The 19,026-nt window shown below is 46.3% G+C and overlaps 1 protein-coding gene across 6 annotated transcripts in view; it reads left to right on the top strand.

Annotated features, from left to right (window-relative positions):
• The window catches only part of AdamTS-A (ADAM metallopeptidase with thrombospondin type 1 motif A), a 638,686-nt gene that overhangs the window by 469,129 nt on the left and 150,531 nt on the right, over positions 1 to 19,026 (top strand). For all 6 annotated transcript variants that reach the window (XM_084579539.1, XM_084579541.1, XM_084579538.1 and 3 more), the window contains 6 exons: positions 38 to 320; positions 3,536 to 3,690; positions 6,552 to 6,615; positions 6,824 to 6,941; positions 9,617 to 9,753; positions 9,906 to 10,023. In XM_084579539.1, coding sequence (XP_084435665.1) covers positions 38 to 320; positions 3,536 to 3,690; positions 6,552 to 6,615; positions 6,824 to 6,941; positions 9,617 to 9,753; positions 9,906 to 10,023 — 875 coding nt within the window. The remainder of the gene's footprint in view (positions 1 to 37; positions 321 to 3,535; positions 3,691 to 6,551; positions 6,616 to 6,823; positions 6,942 to 9,616; positions 9,754 to 9,905; positions 10,024 to 19,026) is intronic.

The following is a 19,026-nucleotide window of genomic DNA, read 5'->3' on the forward strand; positions in this document are numbered from 1 at the left end:
GCATATCCTGACCGCGCGGGGTGTTGGGCGACCGCAGTGCAGGCTACGGCCAGTGCCTGCGCGACTCTCCCGGCGAGAATCTTCTGGTGGCTCCCGCGTTGGCCAGTGGCGGCGGCCGGCCCTCGCCCAGCAGCAAACAGGCTGGTGAGCTGTTCAACATGGACGAGCAATGCGAGCTGGTGTTCGGCCGCGGAGCCAAGGTGTGCCCCTACATGCCCGTCTGCAAGCGTCTGTGGTGCACTGTGCACGGACACGCCCACGGCGGATGTCGCACGCAGCACATGCCATGGGCCGACGGAACTTCCTGCGGGAAGAACCACGTGAGTCTATATACCACCTTTTATGGTCATTAATACGACTATGAACGACTCATTATGGAACTCGAATTATGGAGTCGCCAGACCATCAAGTGCATCATAGATTGCTAAGCTCGTCAAACTGCACTGCATTATTAGCCACCCTAGCATATTATATCAGCGGACTTGTTGCTGTTCTCATAAATAAAAAGACTAGTGCAGATAACACAGACACAGATAACACAGACACAGACATAGGAGAAGACAGGACGAGTGCTAATTAGCAATCGCGTCCTGTCTTCTCCTATGTCTGTGTCTGTTTTATTTGCGCTACTCTTCTTATTTATGATGACTCACCAACTAGCCCAGCTTTCTGCTTTGATTGTTGCTGTTACAATCTTCACATTCCACAGGAGTTGTAGCATGTTGCTTTCCGGATACTTCTTCTCAGTTCATTATTATGGACCGCTTGCTTTATGGACAAATTTCCTCGTGAACTTAAGTGTCCGCATTGAGGACTTATTCGATTTAGTTTCTGAAATCGACGGCGGCTTTGATAGCGGCCGTATAGTAGAGGGCTGTGGGTTAATTGAGACCACCTAAGGCGAGCGCAGACATCGAAACGCGGCCTTGGTTCCAGGGAAGGAAGCGATTACGATCACCTCTTCGCGGAGGTTGTTAATACGCTTGGTCGGAATGGGCACTCGCGTGAATTTTTCTATGATTACATTGCTTTTTTTTTTTTTTTTAAGAAATGGTAGGGCAGTGGAATCGGGTAGAAAGGGCTAAAACTTCTGCGCACAGATGGAAGTTGGCGAACGACAACGCATGCAATGCAAAGCGCGAGAGTGTGTCGCAGTCTGTACGCGGGGCCATCGGCTGTGACGACATACACCATATTTTCGCGATTATAAGCACCCCCCTAATTTCGCGAGTCTAAGCACCCTTTCATTTGCGAGGGAGTGCACGCATTCACTAAGGCTGGCGCTGCATAGTTGAGAGACAAAGCCCGAGGGGTTTTAGAGAGACAAGGCTGCCAGCGCTCGATCTTCCGTACGCAGTCATCGAGCCAAATGAGTCCGGAGGTGGCACGGGACGATCTCCGGTTTCTTGCGCTGCTGAGTTACGACGCTACATGACAGCTGAATGTCAAACACCGGCTTAGAATGACACCGATAACTCTACAAACATGTTGTCTCACATGAACCTGCATCGTGGGCCCGAGTTGGTTTGGTTGGTGACAGCTGCATGTTTGAGAGTCGTAAGGTACGTTGGAATGAGGTTGAAGAGGACTGCTACAGCTTGAAGTTCGGGCTAACCATATTCTCATTTGTCGAACACGTTTGCCAAGTTTGTATGCCAAATGTTATTTCTTTTTTTGTCCCAGCTCGGCATATGCAAGCTGCAACATTCGCGGTTCGGTTGATCGCATCAATAAGTTCTTTCTCATCAATATTATCCGTGCTTTAACCTAGATTGATGATATTGTGCTCAAGCTCATACTATTGAATTACCCACACCAGGAAACGTCGTCTGTGACGTCACGATTTGGTGGGCTGTCTCGGTCTAACTGGCGTTCGTATGTGTGCTTTCACACTAAAAACGCTAAAAGTTTGTCAGTGCAGTTATCGCGTAGTAAGGCACGAGATGCAAACATTATCCTCATTCATAAGAAAGGGGACTCTAAGGACCTTAAAAATTACAGACCAATCAGCTTACTGTCTGTTACGTATAAGATCGCTAATAGAATCAGGACAACCTGATCAAGCAAGATCAAGCAGGGTTTCGGAAACGGTACTCTACTATCGCTCATATCTATATCATCAATCAGGTGATAGCAAAAGGCTCGGAATATAACCAACCCTTATACATAGCATTCATTGATTACGAAAAAGCATTTGACTCAGTTGAAACCTCGGCCGTGATGCAGGCATTGCGAAATCAGGGGGTAGACGAGCCGTACGTGAAAATGGTGGAAGATATATATAGTGGCTGCACAGCAACCATAGTTCTGCATAAAGAAAGTAACAAAATTCTCATAAAGAAAGGTGTTAGGCAAGGAGACACAATCTCCCCAGTACTATTCACAGCTTGCTTAGAGGAGGCATTCAGAGACTTGGAATGGGAGCAGTTAGGGATAAGAGTAGATGGAGAATACCTCAGTAATTTGATTTGTGTTTAGTAGTTCTGATAACTCTCTCTGCATTGCGATATATTGTTTATAGATTTGTATAATTACCACTGTTTTCCTGTACTTGCGATTGTCATTTTATTGTGATTTTGCTTTTTACTGACTATGCGGATATCTTTGTATTTGTCCCCCCTTACACAATGCCTCTCTGGAGGCCTGTAAGGTATATGTAAATAAATAAATAAATAAATAATTTGCGATTTGCTGATGACATTGCCTTGCTAAGCAACTCGGGGAATGAAATAATGATTGATGACCTAGACTGGAAAAGTAGAAAGGTAGGCTTGAAAATCAATATGCAGAAGACTAAGGTAGTGTTCAACAGCCTCGGAAAGGAACAGCAGTTTACATTAGGTAGCGAAGTACTGGAAGCAGTGGGAGAATATGTCTACTTAGGACAGGTGGTAACCGCAGATCCGGACCATGAAAAGGAAATAACAAGAAGAATAAGATTGGGATGGAGCACATTTGGCAAGCACTCGCAGATTATGACTAGCACCTTACCGGTATCGCTCAAGAGGAAAGTATACAACAGTTGCATCTTGCCTCTACTTACCTATGGGGCTGAAACGTGGAGGCTAACCAAAAGAGTTCTACTTAAGTTGAGGACAACCCAGAGGGCTATGGAACGAAAAATGGTAGGGGTAACATTAAGAGATGGGAAGCGTGCAGAGTGGGTCAGAGAAATAACTCAAGTTACCGACATTCTAGTGGAAATTAAGCAGAAGAAATGGACATGGGCAGGACATGTAGTGCGAAGAGAGAATAGCCGATGGTCGGTGAGGGTAACAAACTGGATTCTAAGGGAAGGAAAGCGTAGCAGGGGCGGCAGAAAGTTAGGTGGGCGGATGAGATTAAGAAGTTCGCAGGGGTCAAGTGGATGCAACTAGCACAGAACCGGGTTAAGTGGAGAAATATGGGAGAGGCCTTCGCCCTGCAGTGAGTATAGTCAGGCTGATGATCATGATGATGAAGGCACGAGATCAACTAGCGATATCGCAAGTTCTGGCCGTGTACAGCGGCTGGCTGAGTCCGCGTGTCGGCGCAGTGGTGTCAGCAGGGCCAGTGCGTGGCCCGTCCCGTGGACGCCGAGCGACGGAAGAAGGTTGATGGCGAGTGGGGGCCCTGGCAGGAGTACGAGCGCTGCTCGCGGACCTGCGGCGGAGGCATCCAGAGCACGCGCCGGGAGTGCAACAGCCCCACGTGAGTTGCGACCATTTTGTTGCGGAAGCAACACTACGCTAGTCGTTCAACCATTTCGCGGAGCACGGTGTCGCGGAGCTATTCTAGTGGAGCATGAGTCAAGCTGCGAATGCGCGAGGAGTGAGTCATGTCACATGTAGAGCCGCGTCGGAGCCGCCGTCGACTCCTCCGCTGCGCTGTTGACTCAGTGGTATCAGAGGTGGCGCCGTCGCGCCAGCTGCGCATGCGCCAGGAGAGAGTGACGGCACAGGGAGCACAGCTGGCGCTGGGGCCACCTCCGACTCTTTCGTGGGGCGGTGACTCGAGGTTCCGCCGCCGCCGCGTTCGCCGCAGGTGTTGCTTCCGCAATAGACCAGTTGCAAAACCTACAAGTCAGCTTCCAGCTGTAAGGTAAGAATCCATACACAATGGCGACAGAACCTGACTGAGGGATAATAGTTAGGGATAATAGTGCAGTGTATGCATCTACTACAGTCCACCCTGCTTCAGATGCAGTTCCTGTCGCGCAGGCCATTGTGAAAGAACAGGTTTTCAGGCATTCTTAATGCAGGAATAAATGAGGGAGCACTCCCAGTCGAAAAAACAGTTGGGTTTCCAACAGGTTCCAATTGGATTCAAATAGTGTGCAACTGGTTCCATTTGATTCCAGTTGGAATTGCTATTTCCACTGCTAAGACCAGCTGGTCTATCGAATAAATGGTCTTCCAACTGGCTTCAATTGCACTCAAGTGGAATACAATTCCTACTGGTTCCAGTTGGGTTTTTCAACATTCCATTTGGACATTTCTGGCTGTGCATTACTGCGCATCATATATGCTCATTATAAACACAGCATAGAACAAGTGTTGAATTTTTAATAGAAGATGTCAGTAGCCTGGCCTGAGCAACTGTACTCAGCACTCGCGTCATCCCCATGATAGAATAAATTAGATATCCACGCCTAATGCGCAAGTGCCACTGACTCCACCATTAAGGTCTAATAACTCGAGTAAGTGTATGAATTCAAAATTATACATCTGTAGAAAGTATGTTTCCACATCTGCCTGTCTATGCAGTGTATCTGACTTATATGTGATATATAGAGGTTCCATTTTACTTCTGTTGTAAAATATCAGCTAGCACCTCCCATGTACACCCCACCCCAGCTTACACTTCAACTTAACAATAGAAAAAAATGTAGGGAGCACAAATTGTTTTTTTTTTTTTTTTTTTTGCACAGGAGGTACACTTTGTTATCATATCCTGGATCTAATCCATTTGCCTAAGGCATATTGATCCTATTTTACCCAAATTCTAGTTGGTGCCAACTTGTCCAACTAGGGGCAAAACACAACCGGAAAATTCAAATGGTATCAATTGGAATTTTTACAGTTGGAATTAACCAACTGTGTTTTCGACTGTGCTGTCATCCCGGGGGTGAGGAAAGAAGATTTAGAATAGGGGACCCTAACCAGATAGGGTAATAGAGGGGCACCAATGCGCACGTGCGAAATGCTGTGACGAATGGGTGAGGGGTGCCCGCCAGATGATGTGTCAGCACTGTATCAAACTATTACCCCAAAGTAATTCTATCAAGTTCTGGAACATATAGGGACAATAAGTAAGTGGAAGCCGTGACAGATTTTCTCTTCTTGGGCTCCAAGATTACCCCGGAAGGTGACTGCAGCCATGAAATTAGGAGACTCCTGCTTCTGGGAAAGAGAGTCATGGCTAGCCTTGACCACCTAGTAAAGAGCAGAGACATTAGTCTGCCAACCAAGATCCGTATAACTCGTGCTATGGTCTTTCCAGGATGCGAGAGTTGGACTGTGAAGAAGGCTGACCGCCAAAGAATTGACGCTTTTTAATTGTGGTGCTGGCGGAGGCTCTTGAGATTTTCTTGGACTGCCAGAAGATTAAATCAGTCGATAATGTCGACCATAAACCCTGACTGCTCATTGGAGTGTTAAATTCAAAAGTTAAAGCTCAGCTACTTTGGTCATCTGATGAGAAGAGAGGAGTCGCTGGAGAAATCTTTGATGCTGGGGAAGATTGAGGGTCACAGGAGAAGGGGTAGGCAGTGAACGCAATGTTTAGATGGCATCCTCGAGGTGCTGCAGATGAAGCTATGTGATATTAGGAAGACAATGGGAGACTGGAAAGCTTGGCGCAATATGGTTCATAGGGTTACGAAGAGTCGGACACGACTGAACGACTGAAGTAAACTGAAGTCTATGCCGCTATAGTGTAAGAATTTCTGCCGCACAGTGAAGCTCGCTCGTAGGTTTTGCAACTGGTCTATTCTACTTGGTATGGCCATTGGTCAAACCACGGCAAACTTTTTTGTCACCTTCTAAACACGATCCTTTGTGAAGGTTCATCAGGGCTTTGCGGATTGTTTTACTTAGTGAATAAATGCGTGGGGAACATGACAAGAATGGGGAAGCCCATCTCGAGAAATGGCTTTAAGTCGCATCATGCTGGAGGATAATTTTAGACCTGCCTTAGCCTGTGTCAAAGGTTCAAATAGCTTGCATCGAGAATGTATTGGCTGCTCTATGTTTGAGACGAGAAGCAGGTTGGAAAGCTGCACATTTTTGTGGTCTGTTTATCACCGCCTGCTTGGGCATTCATTGCCCAAGCAGGCGGTGATAAAATAAGCTATGCTTGGAACTTCATCATATGGCACTCGTGACCTCATACTCAATCTGTTGAGGCTGTGGCTTTGCCTTTCACAAATATAGAGATGAAGCAAAGCTAAAGATGAAGTGTTGACAAGGGTAGCTTGCAGTAAAGCATATATAATGAACATGAGATCTTGTTTTGCGCCTGCAGTCACAGAGGCATTCTTGCACAGTTGCATTTCCATTCTCTCTTTTCAGTCCAGCTTTTGGCGGTCGCTACTGTACTGGCGAGCGAGTCAAGTACCGTTCATGCAACACACAGGTATGTTGGTGTCGTTTCATCACCTTACCTTGAATTTGCTTCATGCATCACCAGGGTACGTTCTAAAGTGTGTGTGGCAGTCTATAACTGCTGTGCTTGACAATGCGTTTTTTGCTGTATATGCCTTTTGAGCGGCTTATGGCAAGTAAGGTGGGGTTGACCCTTGTTCCTTTGCCTTTGCCTTGTTTTTCTTGGGCCCATGCACCAGCCCTGCCCTCTTGGTGTGATGGATTTCCGAGAGCAACAGTGTTCAACATTCAACGGCAAGACTTTCAACTTTCCTGATGTGCCCTACAACCCCAAGTGGACTGCCCATCATTCCGGAAGTATGCTTGCATGTCCCTCTCACGTGGTCACAACTTTGCTCTTTTTCACTTCTGTACTGCTTAGCTTAGGGAGAATTGGGAAATTTTTTTCAAGAATGTTTGTTGGGGAATATGAATTAAACTTTAGTACAGTAGTTCCGCTTTACTGTCCTCTCTGTTGCTCGTGTATAGCTGCAGCGTAGCAAAACGTGTGTTACTACTGCTCGACTACAATAGCCTGTAGGATCGTTTCAACAGTTTCAGCATTAGTCTAATTGCCTTGGTATTAATTTTGTTACTTGCTGGAAATTCAAGAAGAGCTCTTACGAAGCACTGTAATAATGTTCCATGTCTGTTACAACGACAAACTAAGCCCTTCTTTGAGCATTTTGCTTTAATCATCATCATCATCATCAGCCTGATTATACCCACTGCAGGGCGAAGGCCTCTCCCATATCTCTCCACTTAACCCGGTTCTGTGCTAGCTGCATCCACTTGACCCCTGCGAACTTCTTAATCTCATCCGCCCACCTAACTTTCTGCCGCCCCCTGCTACGCTTTCCTTCCCTTGGAATCCAGTTTGTTACCCTCAGCGACCATCGGTTATCCTCTCTTCGCACTACATGTCCTGCCCATGTCCATTTCTTCTTCTTAATTTCCACTAGAATGTCGTTAACTTGAGTTATTTCTCTGACCCACTCTGCACGCTTTCTATCTCTTAATGTTACCCCTACCATTTTTCGTTCCATAGCCCTCTGGGTTGTCCTCAACTTAAGTAGAACTCTCTTGGTTAGCCTCCACGTTTCAGCCCCATAGGTGAGTACAGGCAAGATGCAACTGTTGTATACTTTCCTCTTGAGCGATACCGGTAAGCTGCTAGTCATAATCTGCGAGTGCTTGCCAAATGCGCTCCATCCCAATCTTATTCTTCTTGTTATTTCCTTTTCATGATCCGGATCTGCGGTTACTACCTGTCCTAAGTAGATATATTCGCCTACTACTTCCAGTATTTCGCTACCTAATGTAAACTCCAGTTCCTTCCCGAGGCTGTTGAACATTACCTTAGTCTTCTGCATATTGATTTTCAAGCCTACCTTTCTACTTTTCCTGTCTAGGTCATCAATCATTATTTGCAGTTCATCCCCCGAGTTGCTTAGCAAGGCAATGTCATCAGCAAATCGCAGATTACTGAGGTATTCTCCATCTACCCTTATCCCTAACTGCTCCCATTCCAAGTCTCTGAATACTTCCTCTAAACAAGCTGTGAATAGTACTGGGGAGATTGTGTCTCCTTGCCTAACACCTTTCTTTATGGGAATTTTGTTACTTTCTTTATGCAGAACTATGGTTGCTGTGCAGCCACTATATATATCTTCCAGCACTTTCACGTACGGCTCGTCTACCCCCTGATTTCGCAATGCCTGCATCACCGCCGAGGTTTCAACTGAGTCAAATGCTTTTTCGTAATCAATGAATGCTATGTATAAGGGCTGGTTATATTCCGAGCATTTTTCTATCACCTGATTGATGGTATGGATATGATCGATAGTAGAGTACCGTTTCCGAAACCCTGCTTGATCCTTTGCTTGATTGCAGTCTAAGGTTGTCCTGATTCTATTAGCGATTACCTTAGTAAATACCTTATACGTAACAGACAGTAAGCTGATTGGTCTGTAATTTTTAAGGTCCTTAGAGTCCCCTTTCTTGTGAATGAGGATAATGTTTGCATTCTTCCATGCTTCCGGTACCGTCGATGACACCAGGCACTGCGTATACAGGGTGGCCAGTTTTTCCAGCACGATATCCCCCCCGTCCTTCAGCAAATCTGTGGTTATCTGATCCTCTCCAGCTGATTTCCCCCTTTTCATAGTTTCTAGTGCTTTCTTGACCTCGTCCTTCGTCACTGGTGGAACGTCTGACTGTTTTTCCCTACCGCCAATCTCATTACGGTCCTGACTACTTTGGCTACTGTAGAGATCTGTATAGAACTCCTCGGCTACTTTGACTATCTTGTCCATATTAGTGATGACGTTGCCCGCCTTGTCCCTTATCGCATACATCTGGTTTTTGCCTATGCCCAATTTCTTCTTTACCGCTTTAAGGCTTCTCCCGTTCTTTACAGCATGCTCAATTTTCTCCATGTTATACTTCCTTATATCGGCCACCTTGCGCTTATTGATTAGCTTTGATATCTCGGCCAATTCGATCTGGTCTGTTGGATTGGAAGCTTTCATACTCTGTCGTTTCTTAATCAAATCTTTCGTCTCCTTAGACAGCTTACCGGTATTCTCTCTAACTATCCTACCGCCTACTTCTACCGCGCACTCAGTAATGATATCTCTGAAATTATTGTTCCTTGCCTCTAGGGTAATGTCGCCATCCTCAGTTAGAGCTGAATACCTATTCCGTAGCGAGATCCTGAACTCTTCTGCCCTCCCCCTCACCGCTAATTCTTCATAGATGCTTTCAACTGCTTTTGCTTTAATAGTTACTTGCAAATTCACTTGTGTTTATTAAAATTCATATGTGATATGAGCGTCTAGTGTTTTCTGTTACCATATAAGATCACTTGAAAGGGCACATATTCGCTCTGACCAATGCCTGGGGTTGGAGCCCTTTTTTTCTCGTAGAGACACTTTCGGTGGATGTGTCATGGGACAGCATGACTCACCACAGTTCTGTTTTTCCATTTGCAGTCTCTCATGTGGACTCCTGTAAACTGTACTGCCGGGTGGTCGGCCAGTCTGCCTATTACTTGCTCAAGGAGAAGGTCATAGACGGCACAGCTTGCAATCCGGAATCGTTCAACGTCTGTATCAATGGCATCTGCAAGGTAGCATCCCTCGTTTTTCTGCAATGCCTGTAGTCTGTCAGTTACTGCACAGACAAGCAGCTTTATTAATTTGACTTCCTCATTTCTTGGCTGCATGAGCACTAAAATGAGCACCAGCATATTATATATTGAGCCTTTTATGTTTTTCACAGCCTGCCGGTTGTGACCACCAGTTGAACTCGACCGCAACGACCGACATGTGTGGTGTCTGTGGTGGGGACAATGCCACCTGCCGAACTATCAAGGGTCACTTTAACCGTGCAGAGTTTGGTAAGCATGCTGGCCGCTGTATCGCCGAGCAATGACAGTTGCATACCGTATTTACTCGCGTAATGAACCCACTCGCGTAATGAACCCACCCCCCACTTTTGTCGTCGAAAATTGAATTTTTTTTTTACGTCGCGTAAATAACGCGCACCCGCCCGCAGGGTCGGTGTTCAGCATGCTCGCGTTATCTCGGCTCAATTGGCCGGCGCTGTCGACTGTCGACGATCATAAAATTGTCTGATCGCGCAGTGATAAAATAAACATCATTTGAAGCCAACGATGCTGAACACCGGCGACGCGAACGCGGGTGACGCGGGCGTCGACTGCACGCTTTCATTGATCGTTCATTGACCTTGCATGATTCGTTGGTGGATGCGCAAAGGGCTTTACTGGGGCGTCCTCTTTGAAATGGGGTGACGGCAGTTTCCACCACGCTCGGCTAATTTCTTTGTATTTCTCGAACCAGTTTGTCAAACTTCTCTAGATTTTTTTTTACAATGATGATGATGATGCAGGTTGCCGAGTGCCATCTATTAAATGCAAAGCAAACCTCTGCTTATAGCGCCATGCATGCGCGGCGGCGGCAGAACGAAGTAAAGACAACGCACTTGGACAGCATCGGTCGCCATTTCGCCAGTCCTATTTTGTTGCTGTTTAAGTGCTTCGCTACGACCTTTGCATTATTTCGTGCGTGCTGTGCATTTTCTGCGCGTTGTGCGATGGGGCGTTACGCTAGCTACACGGCCGGTTTTAAGCTCAAAGTCGTGGAGCATGCTTTGGAGCATGGCAATCGCGCGGCTGGACGGCATTTTAGTGTAGACCCCGTGCGTGTGCGCTACTGGAGGAATCAACAAGAGGAACTCAGAGCGACGAAGAAAGATCGCCGGGCCTTTCGCGGGCCGAAGCAGGGCAAGTTTCCTCGCGTCGAGGAAGAAGTTCTGAGCTATGTGAAGAGGCTCCGCAACGAAGGATGTGCCGTATCCCACGAGCTGATACAGAATCACGCGCGGGCCACTGCAAGAAGTCACGGCATTGCCGCGAGTGAATTTAAGGCGACCAGTGGTTGGACGACTCGTTTCATGCGCCGGAACGGGTTGTGCCTCAGAAGGCGTACTACGTTATGCCAGCGGCTGCCGGCAGACTGTGGGGACAAAGTGCGTGATTTCCACCGCTTTGTCATTCGGATCCGTGAGGACAAAAAGTTCCTGCTGTCGCAAATCGGGAACGCGGACCAGACGCCTATAAACTCTGACATGCCAAGAAACAGCACTGTCGATATGAAAGGTGCGAAAAGTGTGCAGGTTAAGACGACGGGCGCCGAGAAGCAGCGGTGCACCGTAATGTTAGCTGTAACAGCGGACGGCAGGAAGCTGCCGCCGTTCGTCGTCTTCAAAAGAAAGACTCTGCCAAAGGGAACTCTTCCTGCTGGTATCCACATTCGCGCCTAGGAGAAAGGGTGGATGTCGGCCGAGCTGGTGTCCGACTGGCTGAAAACAGTCTGGGGACGGCGGCCCGGGGCTCTTCTCCTGCCATCGCTGCTTGTTATGGACAGCTTCCGCGGCCATCTGGAAAAAAAATGTCCGCTGCCGAATGAGCGAGTTACGCACGGACCTCGCTATCATCCTAGGTGGCTTGACATCAGTGCTGCAGCCCCTTGATGTTTCCATTAATAAGCCCTTTAAGGACAACGTGCGCCGGCTCTATACAGAGTGGATGGCCGCGGGAAACCACGACCTGACTCCCGCAGGTAAGATTAGAAGGCCCACCATCGACATGCTCTGTCGATGGATTCTAGAAGCATGGAGTGTGATTCCCAGCGAGATGGTCGTCCGCAGCTTCAAAAAGACTGCCATCTCCAACAGCCTCGACGGCAGTGAAGACGGCGCGCTGTGGGAAGACGACGACGCCGACGAAGTCGCAAGCGATATGAGTTGAAGCGTGGATTCAGATAGCGAGCCCTAGTGAGACAGACCATAAGCAGCCAGCAGCATGAAAATAAAAATGAATTTTTAATTCACATTCATCGCATACGTGTTTTTACTATAAAGGTAAGGTTGGGATTGCGATTTTCCTATCTTCATTGTGACATGAAATTTCAACCTAAAAAATATCTAAATTTTTTTTCCCCGCGTAATGAACCCTCCCCCCAAATTTATGTCAACTTATCTGGAAAAAAGGTGGGTTCATTACGCGAGTAAATACGGTATTATGGTGCTGGGATCTGCGCTGTGTGCTCAGGAGCCGGCTCCAAAGGTGTCTATTACTCATGTCTAATAGGTGTACAGATAGCACCTTTGAAGTATTGCTGTTGAAAGTTGTTGAAAAGGCATTTTCGTTTTTTCTCACCAGATCGCACAAGGTGCTGCTTCACAGCATATGCATGTCGAGACCACATTCTGCAGGTTATATGTTAGATCGTTTTGCATTTTGTTCTTAATTACCACACTTTAACACCTGGCCAATGTGACTGGCAATTATGTAATTCTTCTGATCTGGATCTACTGATTGGAAAGCATTGATGCAAGTGCTTGTGTGTCAGATTTACCTCTTACGGTCAGCATAGCCTGCTTACTAACTCCTTTGATAGTCAGGATGACAGAAATGTTTGTTTTTATTTCAACATAATGCGAAATTTTGTCAGTTAAATGATACCAATTAGTTCACTGTGCTACAAGGCTCAACAGGATGATCAAAACAAACAAAGAGGTGAACAAATATCTATGATTTATACCATATGTAAATTACAGTACATAGCTTTTACCATAAAACCAAAGCCTTCTCGAATATATTGAACTATTGCTTGTATGTATCAAACTGTCACATTATCCTCTTGGAAATCCCACGTAGAACTGTTTTTCATGTTTATTGAACTGCTGCGTTCAGTGAAACTTTCAAAATATATCAAAACTGTGCATTGTGCCATTACAAGGGGCGCATTTCCTAATGGCATGCCCGTGATCACTTGTTGCGCACTGAGCTGGGTTTGCAGCGCTGCCAGCTGCTGGTAGTGCTAAACCCAGTGACGAGGTGAACATTGAGTCCACTTTAAGTGGCCATGAGTGTGGCATGCTTGTTTCCAATGCTGCCACGCGAGGAAATTGGCATTTGTGCAGTGAATGCTGACTCTAAAGGCTTGTGGCAGATGTTGCATGGCCGGCTTTGCTGCAAAAGGTGATGCAGAAATAAGGTCCACCCTTAAGTGTGTCTATAGCATGCGAGTGACTCAGCGATGGCTTTTCCGAACCCACTGCCTGCTGCAGTGTTGATGCAAGCCCCAACGGAACTGTGCTGTGCTGTGTTTTTCACCTGTTGCTTAATGCTCTTTATTTCTCCGTCCTTGTGACTAGCATACTTACTAGTTCTTTTCCTCCATTGTGAGTCAACGCTTTTTAAGTACAGGTATTTAAATACTTTAGCTGCCCATCTGTTACTGTCCAATATCCTCAGGCGTTCCTCATATAATATTGTCACATTAGGCGGTGACAATATTTTACTCTGAGCTTCCCGTACTTCAAAAGATGCCCAGCACATATCTCCCTGTACCGCCTCATTTGTGGTTTTGCCGTGGGCACCTAGTGCTAATCGTCCAACGGCTCTCTGATTTAATTCTAATGTCGACTGTACCTCTGATTTTAGGCACAAAACCGCATTTCCGAAAGTAAGTCCGGGCGCCATAATTCCTTTCCAAATACCCCTCAAAACCTGTTGTATCTCCACAATGCCCTATGCTTTATTATCCCGGCATTCCTTCGTCCTTTAGCCTTAAAGGTCCACTGAAAGGGGTCACAAAGAAGGGTAAACAATGCCATAACACTGATAGTTATTGAACCACCCATCATTCTCCCGCAAAAATTTTCGATCTAGCTTCTGCAATACCAGAGATATCGGCGATTAAAAATGACCCTTCCAATTTTCCCTCTCAACTCGTACGCCGAAGGGAGCCATAAAAAAACAAAGAATACAAGCAAGTTCAAAGCTCTGCCCAGACATACGTCACTTCGACGAACTTCCGGTTGCCGCACGCTCGCTCGCTGGCGTACTTGCGCCAACCCGTCCTCGCTTGCACACGCCTGAGGAGTTTGCCAGTTCGCGCAGCGACGGTTAGTGTAACCGCGAACCCGTGGTTATCCTATGTTACACGGCGGACCAAACCATGGTTGCACCACTAACCGCGGTTACCGCAAACCGAGCTTGACGACCTCGGTTTGCGTCGTTAACCGAGGTTATGACGGCGTCTGTTGATGGAAGCTACTCGTCGGCGCCCGAGTGCGCGAAACGTACGAGCGGGTCGGCTTCACAAAGTTATTCATTTGCCCACTGTATCACGTTTAAAGATCGATGTATAGATTATGGTGCCGCCCGACGTCTTCGATTACGGCCGACAGCGCAGCGACTGCGTACTGAAGCCTTGTCGTGCCTACAGTATTGTTTGAACGGCTTGTTGCTGAGCAGAACGCCAAAAAATACGCGGCCTTAGCTATCAAAGTACATGAGTTTGCAACGCTTGCAGCACGGGATGCCGCGAGCAGGCTGGGGTACGTTACACAATTACCGCGGGGGTGGAACGTGCGAGCGCGGCGAACGCCGGCGCCGTGCGTGACCGTCCCTAGTCGTCGCTAGGCCTATTGTTTCGCTTCGAAGCCGCGGCGGTCGACGCTTTGGAACATGATCAACGCTGTCGTAAATCGTCTACTTATTAAACTGCCTTATAGTGATTCCTATCCTGCCATAGTAAAATAATTATAGGATTAACTCTGCCGACGCATTAATCGCAGAGCTAGTACGAGCAGACCGGATCAGCCGAAATGCACCAGCGGCAGCTGGCTTGAGCAGAAACTAGCTTGTATCACGGCTATCGCTCTTTCCAGCAATTTGCTGCTGGTCAGCGATCCTCACGAGGGCTTCATACTTGATATATGGCTCAATATTCCAGACGCCAACAAATTTTAGCACGCTTTATTTCGGACATCGGTGCTAACGATCCGCCGTGTCGTTCGCGAACGGTATGCGGGAGGAGGGGCCACAGCGGCGATGTTTACGGCGGTCAAGGAGGTGCTGCCATCGTGCGGTGCTTGACCGTGCTGTTGACGCCTCGTCGGACGACACTCCGATACTCCTGAAACCACATTATATAAATAAGATATTTGTAAATGCAGCTTCGTTCTGCCGATCCCTGCGTCGCTTCGGTTGTTGCACTTAATGGGCAATGGCCACCTAACCGATAAGCGCGGCGAGCTGTAACAGCCCGCACAGAGTTCTTGCAGCGCACAAGCAGACGACTTTCGCAGCTACCGGAAGTGTGTTCGTGACGTCATGGTTGCAGTGACCGCAGCGAATGGCAGCTTCTAGCAAGCCTTGCCAGTCAACCGACCCGTGACGTCACGGGATTAGGAAATAGTTCCATGCGACACCGCCAAGCGACATTCCCTCTGCCCGCGAATTTCAAAAAACGCTGTTTTTAAAAATTAATAATAAATCGCTGGCTTTGTTCCAAGGAGTTATACTTTGCGTTAATGCTCAAAAGGATGTGTTCTACACACTGAACACGTTTATCAGTGGTTTCTTGGGGGCCGTTTCCGTGGACCTTTAAGTGATTGCTCATGCTTTCCAATGTAGTTTCCCAGTGCCCCCTGCGAACTGCGAGGCAAAACAAACACGTGACGTTGCTTGTGACGTCACAGTGACATTCTTTGGGGGGGGGGGATTTGTCTTTTTACTTATGAACTAAAAACAAGGCCAACAACGACGGAGGCAGAGCGATGCTTGGATAAGGCAGAAAAATGGACGCCGTAACTGTTCAGCCAACTTTACTTGACATGGATTTCTGCTGTCAAGTTTTAGGTTACGGCATCTTTAACCACCTTATCATAGCATCGTTCTGCCTCCGTCGTCGTTAGCCTAATCTTTCGTCGCGCGTCACGTAAACGCATTTTGGGGCTTATTCGGGCACGTTTGTGAACAAGGGCCTTCAAGTGAATTCGGCAAGCACATGGATAGAATCACATGGCTTGAGGCATTTCATTAAGGGCATAAATGAGTGAAACTGTGCTGCATAGAAAGCCAGGCTTTATTAATTCGCGATTGCTTACATAGACGCTTCACGACAATGAAACCTTTAAGTGTAGGAAAGCGACCACCGCTCATTCGTCACGGTCTTCATGATATCCTCGTGATAACAAAATAACCTAAACGTAGGTCTCCAAACGAGACGCGTGGAGATTATAAAAGGGTAAAAGATCTTGCTAACAAACAAAGTACATATAAGTGTCAAAGAACAAAAAACAAACGAACGGAATAACTAACGCTAACGCTAGAACGCCAACCTTTAAGAGCTTAGGTAAGCAATTCAAATTGGGATTGCTAGTATTTAGAAGTTAATGCGTCTGAGAAGTGAAAATATCTACAATATAGCTGCGCTCCAATAAATCTCGCCCTGTTCACGATTCCATTATTTTACTCGCGCTTCATTTGCCACTGAGAGGAGTCAATGTGAGGCTACAAATTTACAGTTTAAGCATTTAACATGTTCATGAGAAAGATCCCATTGACAATAAGAACATCACTGTGATAACAGCTAAAGCACGTTCAGTGAACATTGGTGCGGTAATACGACGCAGTAAGCAAAACACGCAGCAAAGGGAGCGAAACGGAAGGCTTTGAGCAATGCGACACGCGTCTTGGGGGCAATAAAATCTCACCTTCACCGTTCAATTAAAACATGCAGCGATACGCCGCTTATACAGACGTGTATCCATAAAACAAGCTACCACTTTTGCGACGTGCCTGGAAGGCTGAGCCGAGCGGCCGAGCTGTGACGCAGCATTGTCCTACCCAGGGTTGCCAGGTCCAAAAAACGAAAAGTAGCCACAAAAATGGGAAAAGTAGCCAGAAAGTAGCCAACCAGAGGAAGAGCAATAAAAAGTAGTTAAAAAGGAGCCACGGGGCCATGCATGTGGCACTAAATAGAGCGCTCACTGCAAAAAGACAACCAAAAACATTTGTTTAATAGTCGTTTTATTCCAACTCTCGTGAAGAAACAAATGCCAGTTGCGTCTTATAGCAACTAAATCACATAGAAAAGTTTTCAGAAAAAAAAAAAACTGGCTGCGTAACACTTCAATATTATATAAACAGACATAAAACTAAACTGGCCAGATAAACACACATGTTATCAGAAAGTTCTCTGTGATGATTAGAAACAGTATAAAATGCATAAAGTTATATCCACGAAAATGTAAGTATAAAATGTTAGTAGAGTTGGACGTCTCAAACAATGGCTACAAAAGGAGAACACGACGAAACGAAACTGCATCCACTCAGGTGCGATGTTCAGGCCTGCCGTAAATAGTTGAGTTGACCTTCTCAATCATGCTTTGGGTTTATCAAGGATATGGCCAATGTGCAGGGGGTGTTCACATGATCACACACACTTCTTTTTGATCATGACTACTAGGCGTTGGACGGGAACCTTCGGTTTCTCAAGTATAATATTACATTATCGAGAGGCGTTTACCTTGCCTAGAGATATAGAAATCATTCTTTCATAGGTATACCAAGTATATTCTTAAGCTTCTTTGACACCAGTGCCTAATAATGTTCGGCGAATTGCGGTCAATGAATGGTTGTCCGTCCTCCTTGATCGCATTGAAAGTGCGCAACTGTTTTATTCAGTGAACAAACTAGAGTGCAAAAGCCACTTTCACACTGATGAGACAAACCTATGGACGGAAGATGCACTCATGACTAATTTATTGTCAGCGGGTGCACGCTAAATAAGACCTACTGCACGCAAATACGCACGGGCAAAGAAAAACATTTCGAAGCAGTTCGTGGTAAGCCTAGTTAGTGTGTTAGCTCTGTTGTGATGTTTATCTAAGTTTGGCTAGCTAGCATAATGCGTTTACACTTGCCCTTTGTTGGCCATCTATAATGCAAAGTTTGGCTTTAAGTGCAGTTAAATAATTAGCACTAATTAATTCGGTTCGATAACTAGCACAACTCATTTGCATTCAACCTAAGCTTTCGAAAGGTATATGACTCAATGCTATAATGCAAAGGGTGGTTTTGATTGCATATAGCTCACTAACGCTAATATGGATCGCTAATTCAGAGCATTTGGATTCATCCTAAGCTTTTCAACGGTATATGACTTGATCGTGTAGCTCAAAGTTAGGTTTTATACAAAATAAATATTTAACGCAGATTAATGAGGATCGCTAACGACCACAGTGCCATTACACTTGGCCTAAGCTTTCCAATGGTATATGACTCAATGCTGCAGTGCAAATTTGGGTTTCAAGTGCGGTTTACTAAATATCATTTAATTTGGCCCGTAATTGGTTAAAATAAGTGTATAATTAACCAATAATCCAAACTCAAGGTTTATCTCGTGACATATACTATGCTTAGTCAAGATAGCTTGAAAGTAGCGAAATAGACTAAGTGGCCGCTTTGACTTTCTCTGATCTTAAAGTTCAAAGCACCAGCCTGGGTCGTTTTCTCGTTTTGCGAAGTTTTACCGCGGTGACAGAGTTCACGCTAAAAAAAAAACAACAAAAAAACAAACACAGACAAAGTCAGAGGCAGCACTAGATCCTGGAGCGCAGACCTGGCCCAAAAACGCGCGCTTCACTGATTGCTGCGGGCGGCCGGCGGGCGCCAGGGAGAAAAAGCGTGTCGTGTGCAGAGAAAGCGCGGCTCGGAGGAGAGTGTCGCTACTTTCAAATTATCAAGGGGTTTTAGTGAATGGATGTTAAGAGCCGTTAAGAGCGTCCCCTTTGAAACAGGGTGGGAGCAGTCGTCACCATGCACAGTTGGTTGTATTGCAGCACTACCGTTGATAGATTTGCTATCGGTCTATCTATAAAAATGAGCATCCTGAACAGCGCGCAAACGGGCTCGTTGGAATAGGCGAAAATTTTTTAATGTAGCCAGAAAGTAGCCAAGCATAGCCAAGTAGTCAACCTAAAATTTTTGTTGCCAGGCGGCTCAGAAAGTGGCCAATTT

This window comes from Amblyomma maculatum, chromosome 9 (assembly GCF_055883805.1).
Source record: "Amblyomma maculatum isolate TAMU_Amacu chromosome 9, ASM5588380v1, whole genome shotgun sequence".
Taxonomy (NCBI): domain Eukaryota; kingdom Metazoa; phylum Arthropoda; class Arachnida; order Ixodida; family Ixodidae; genus Amblyomma; species Amblyomma maculatum.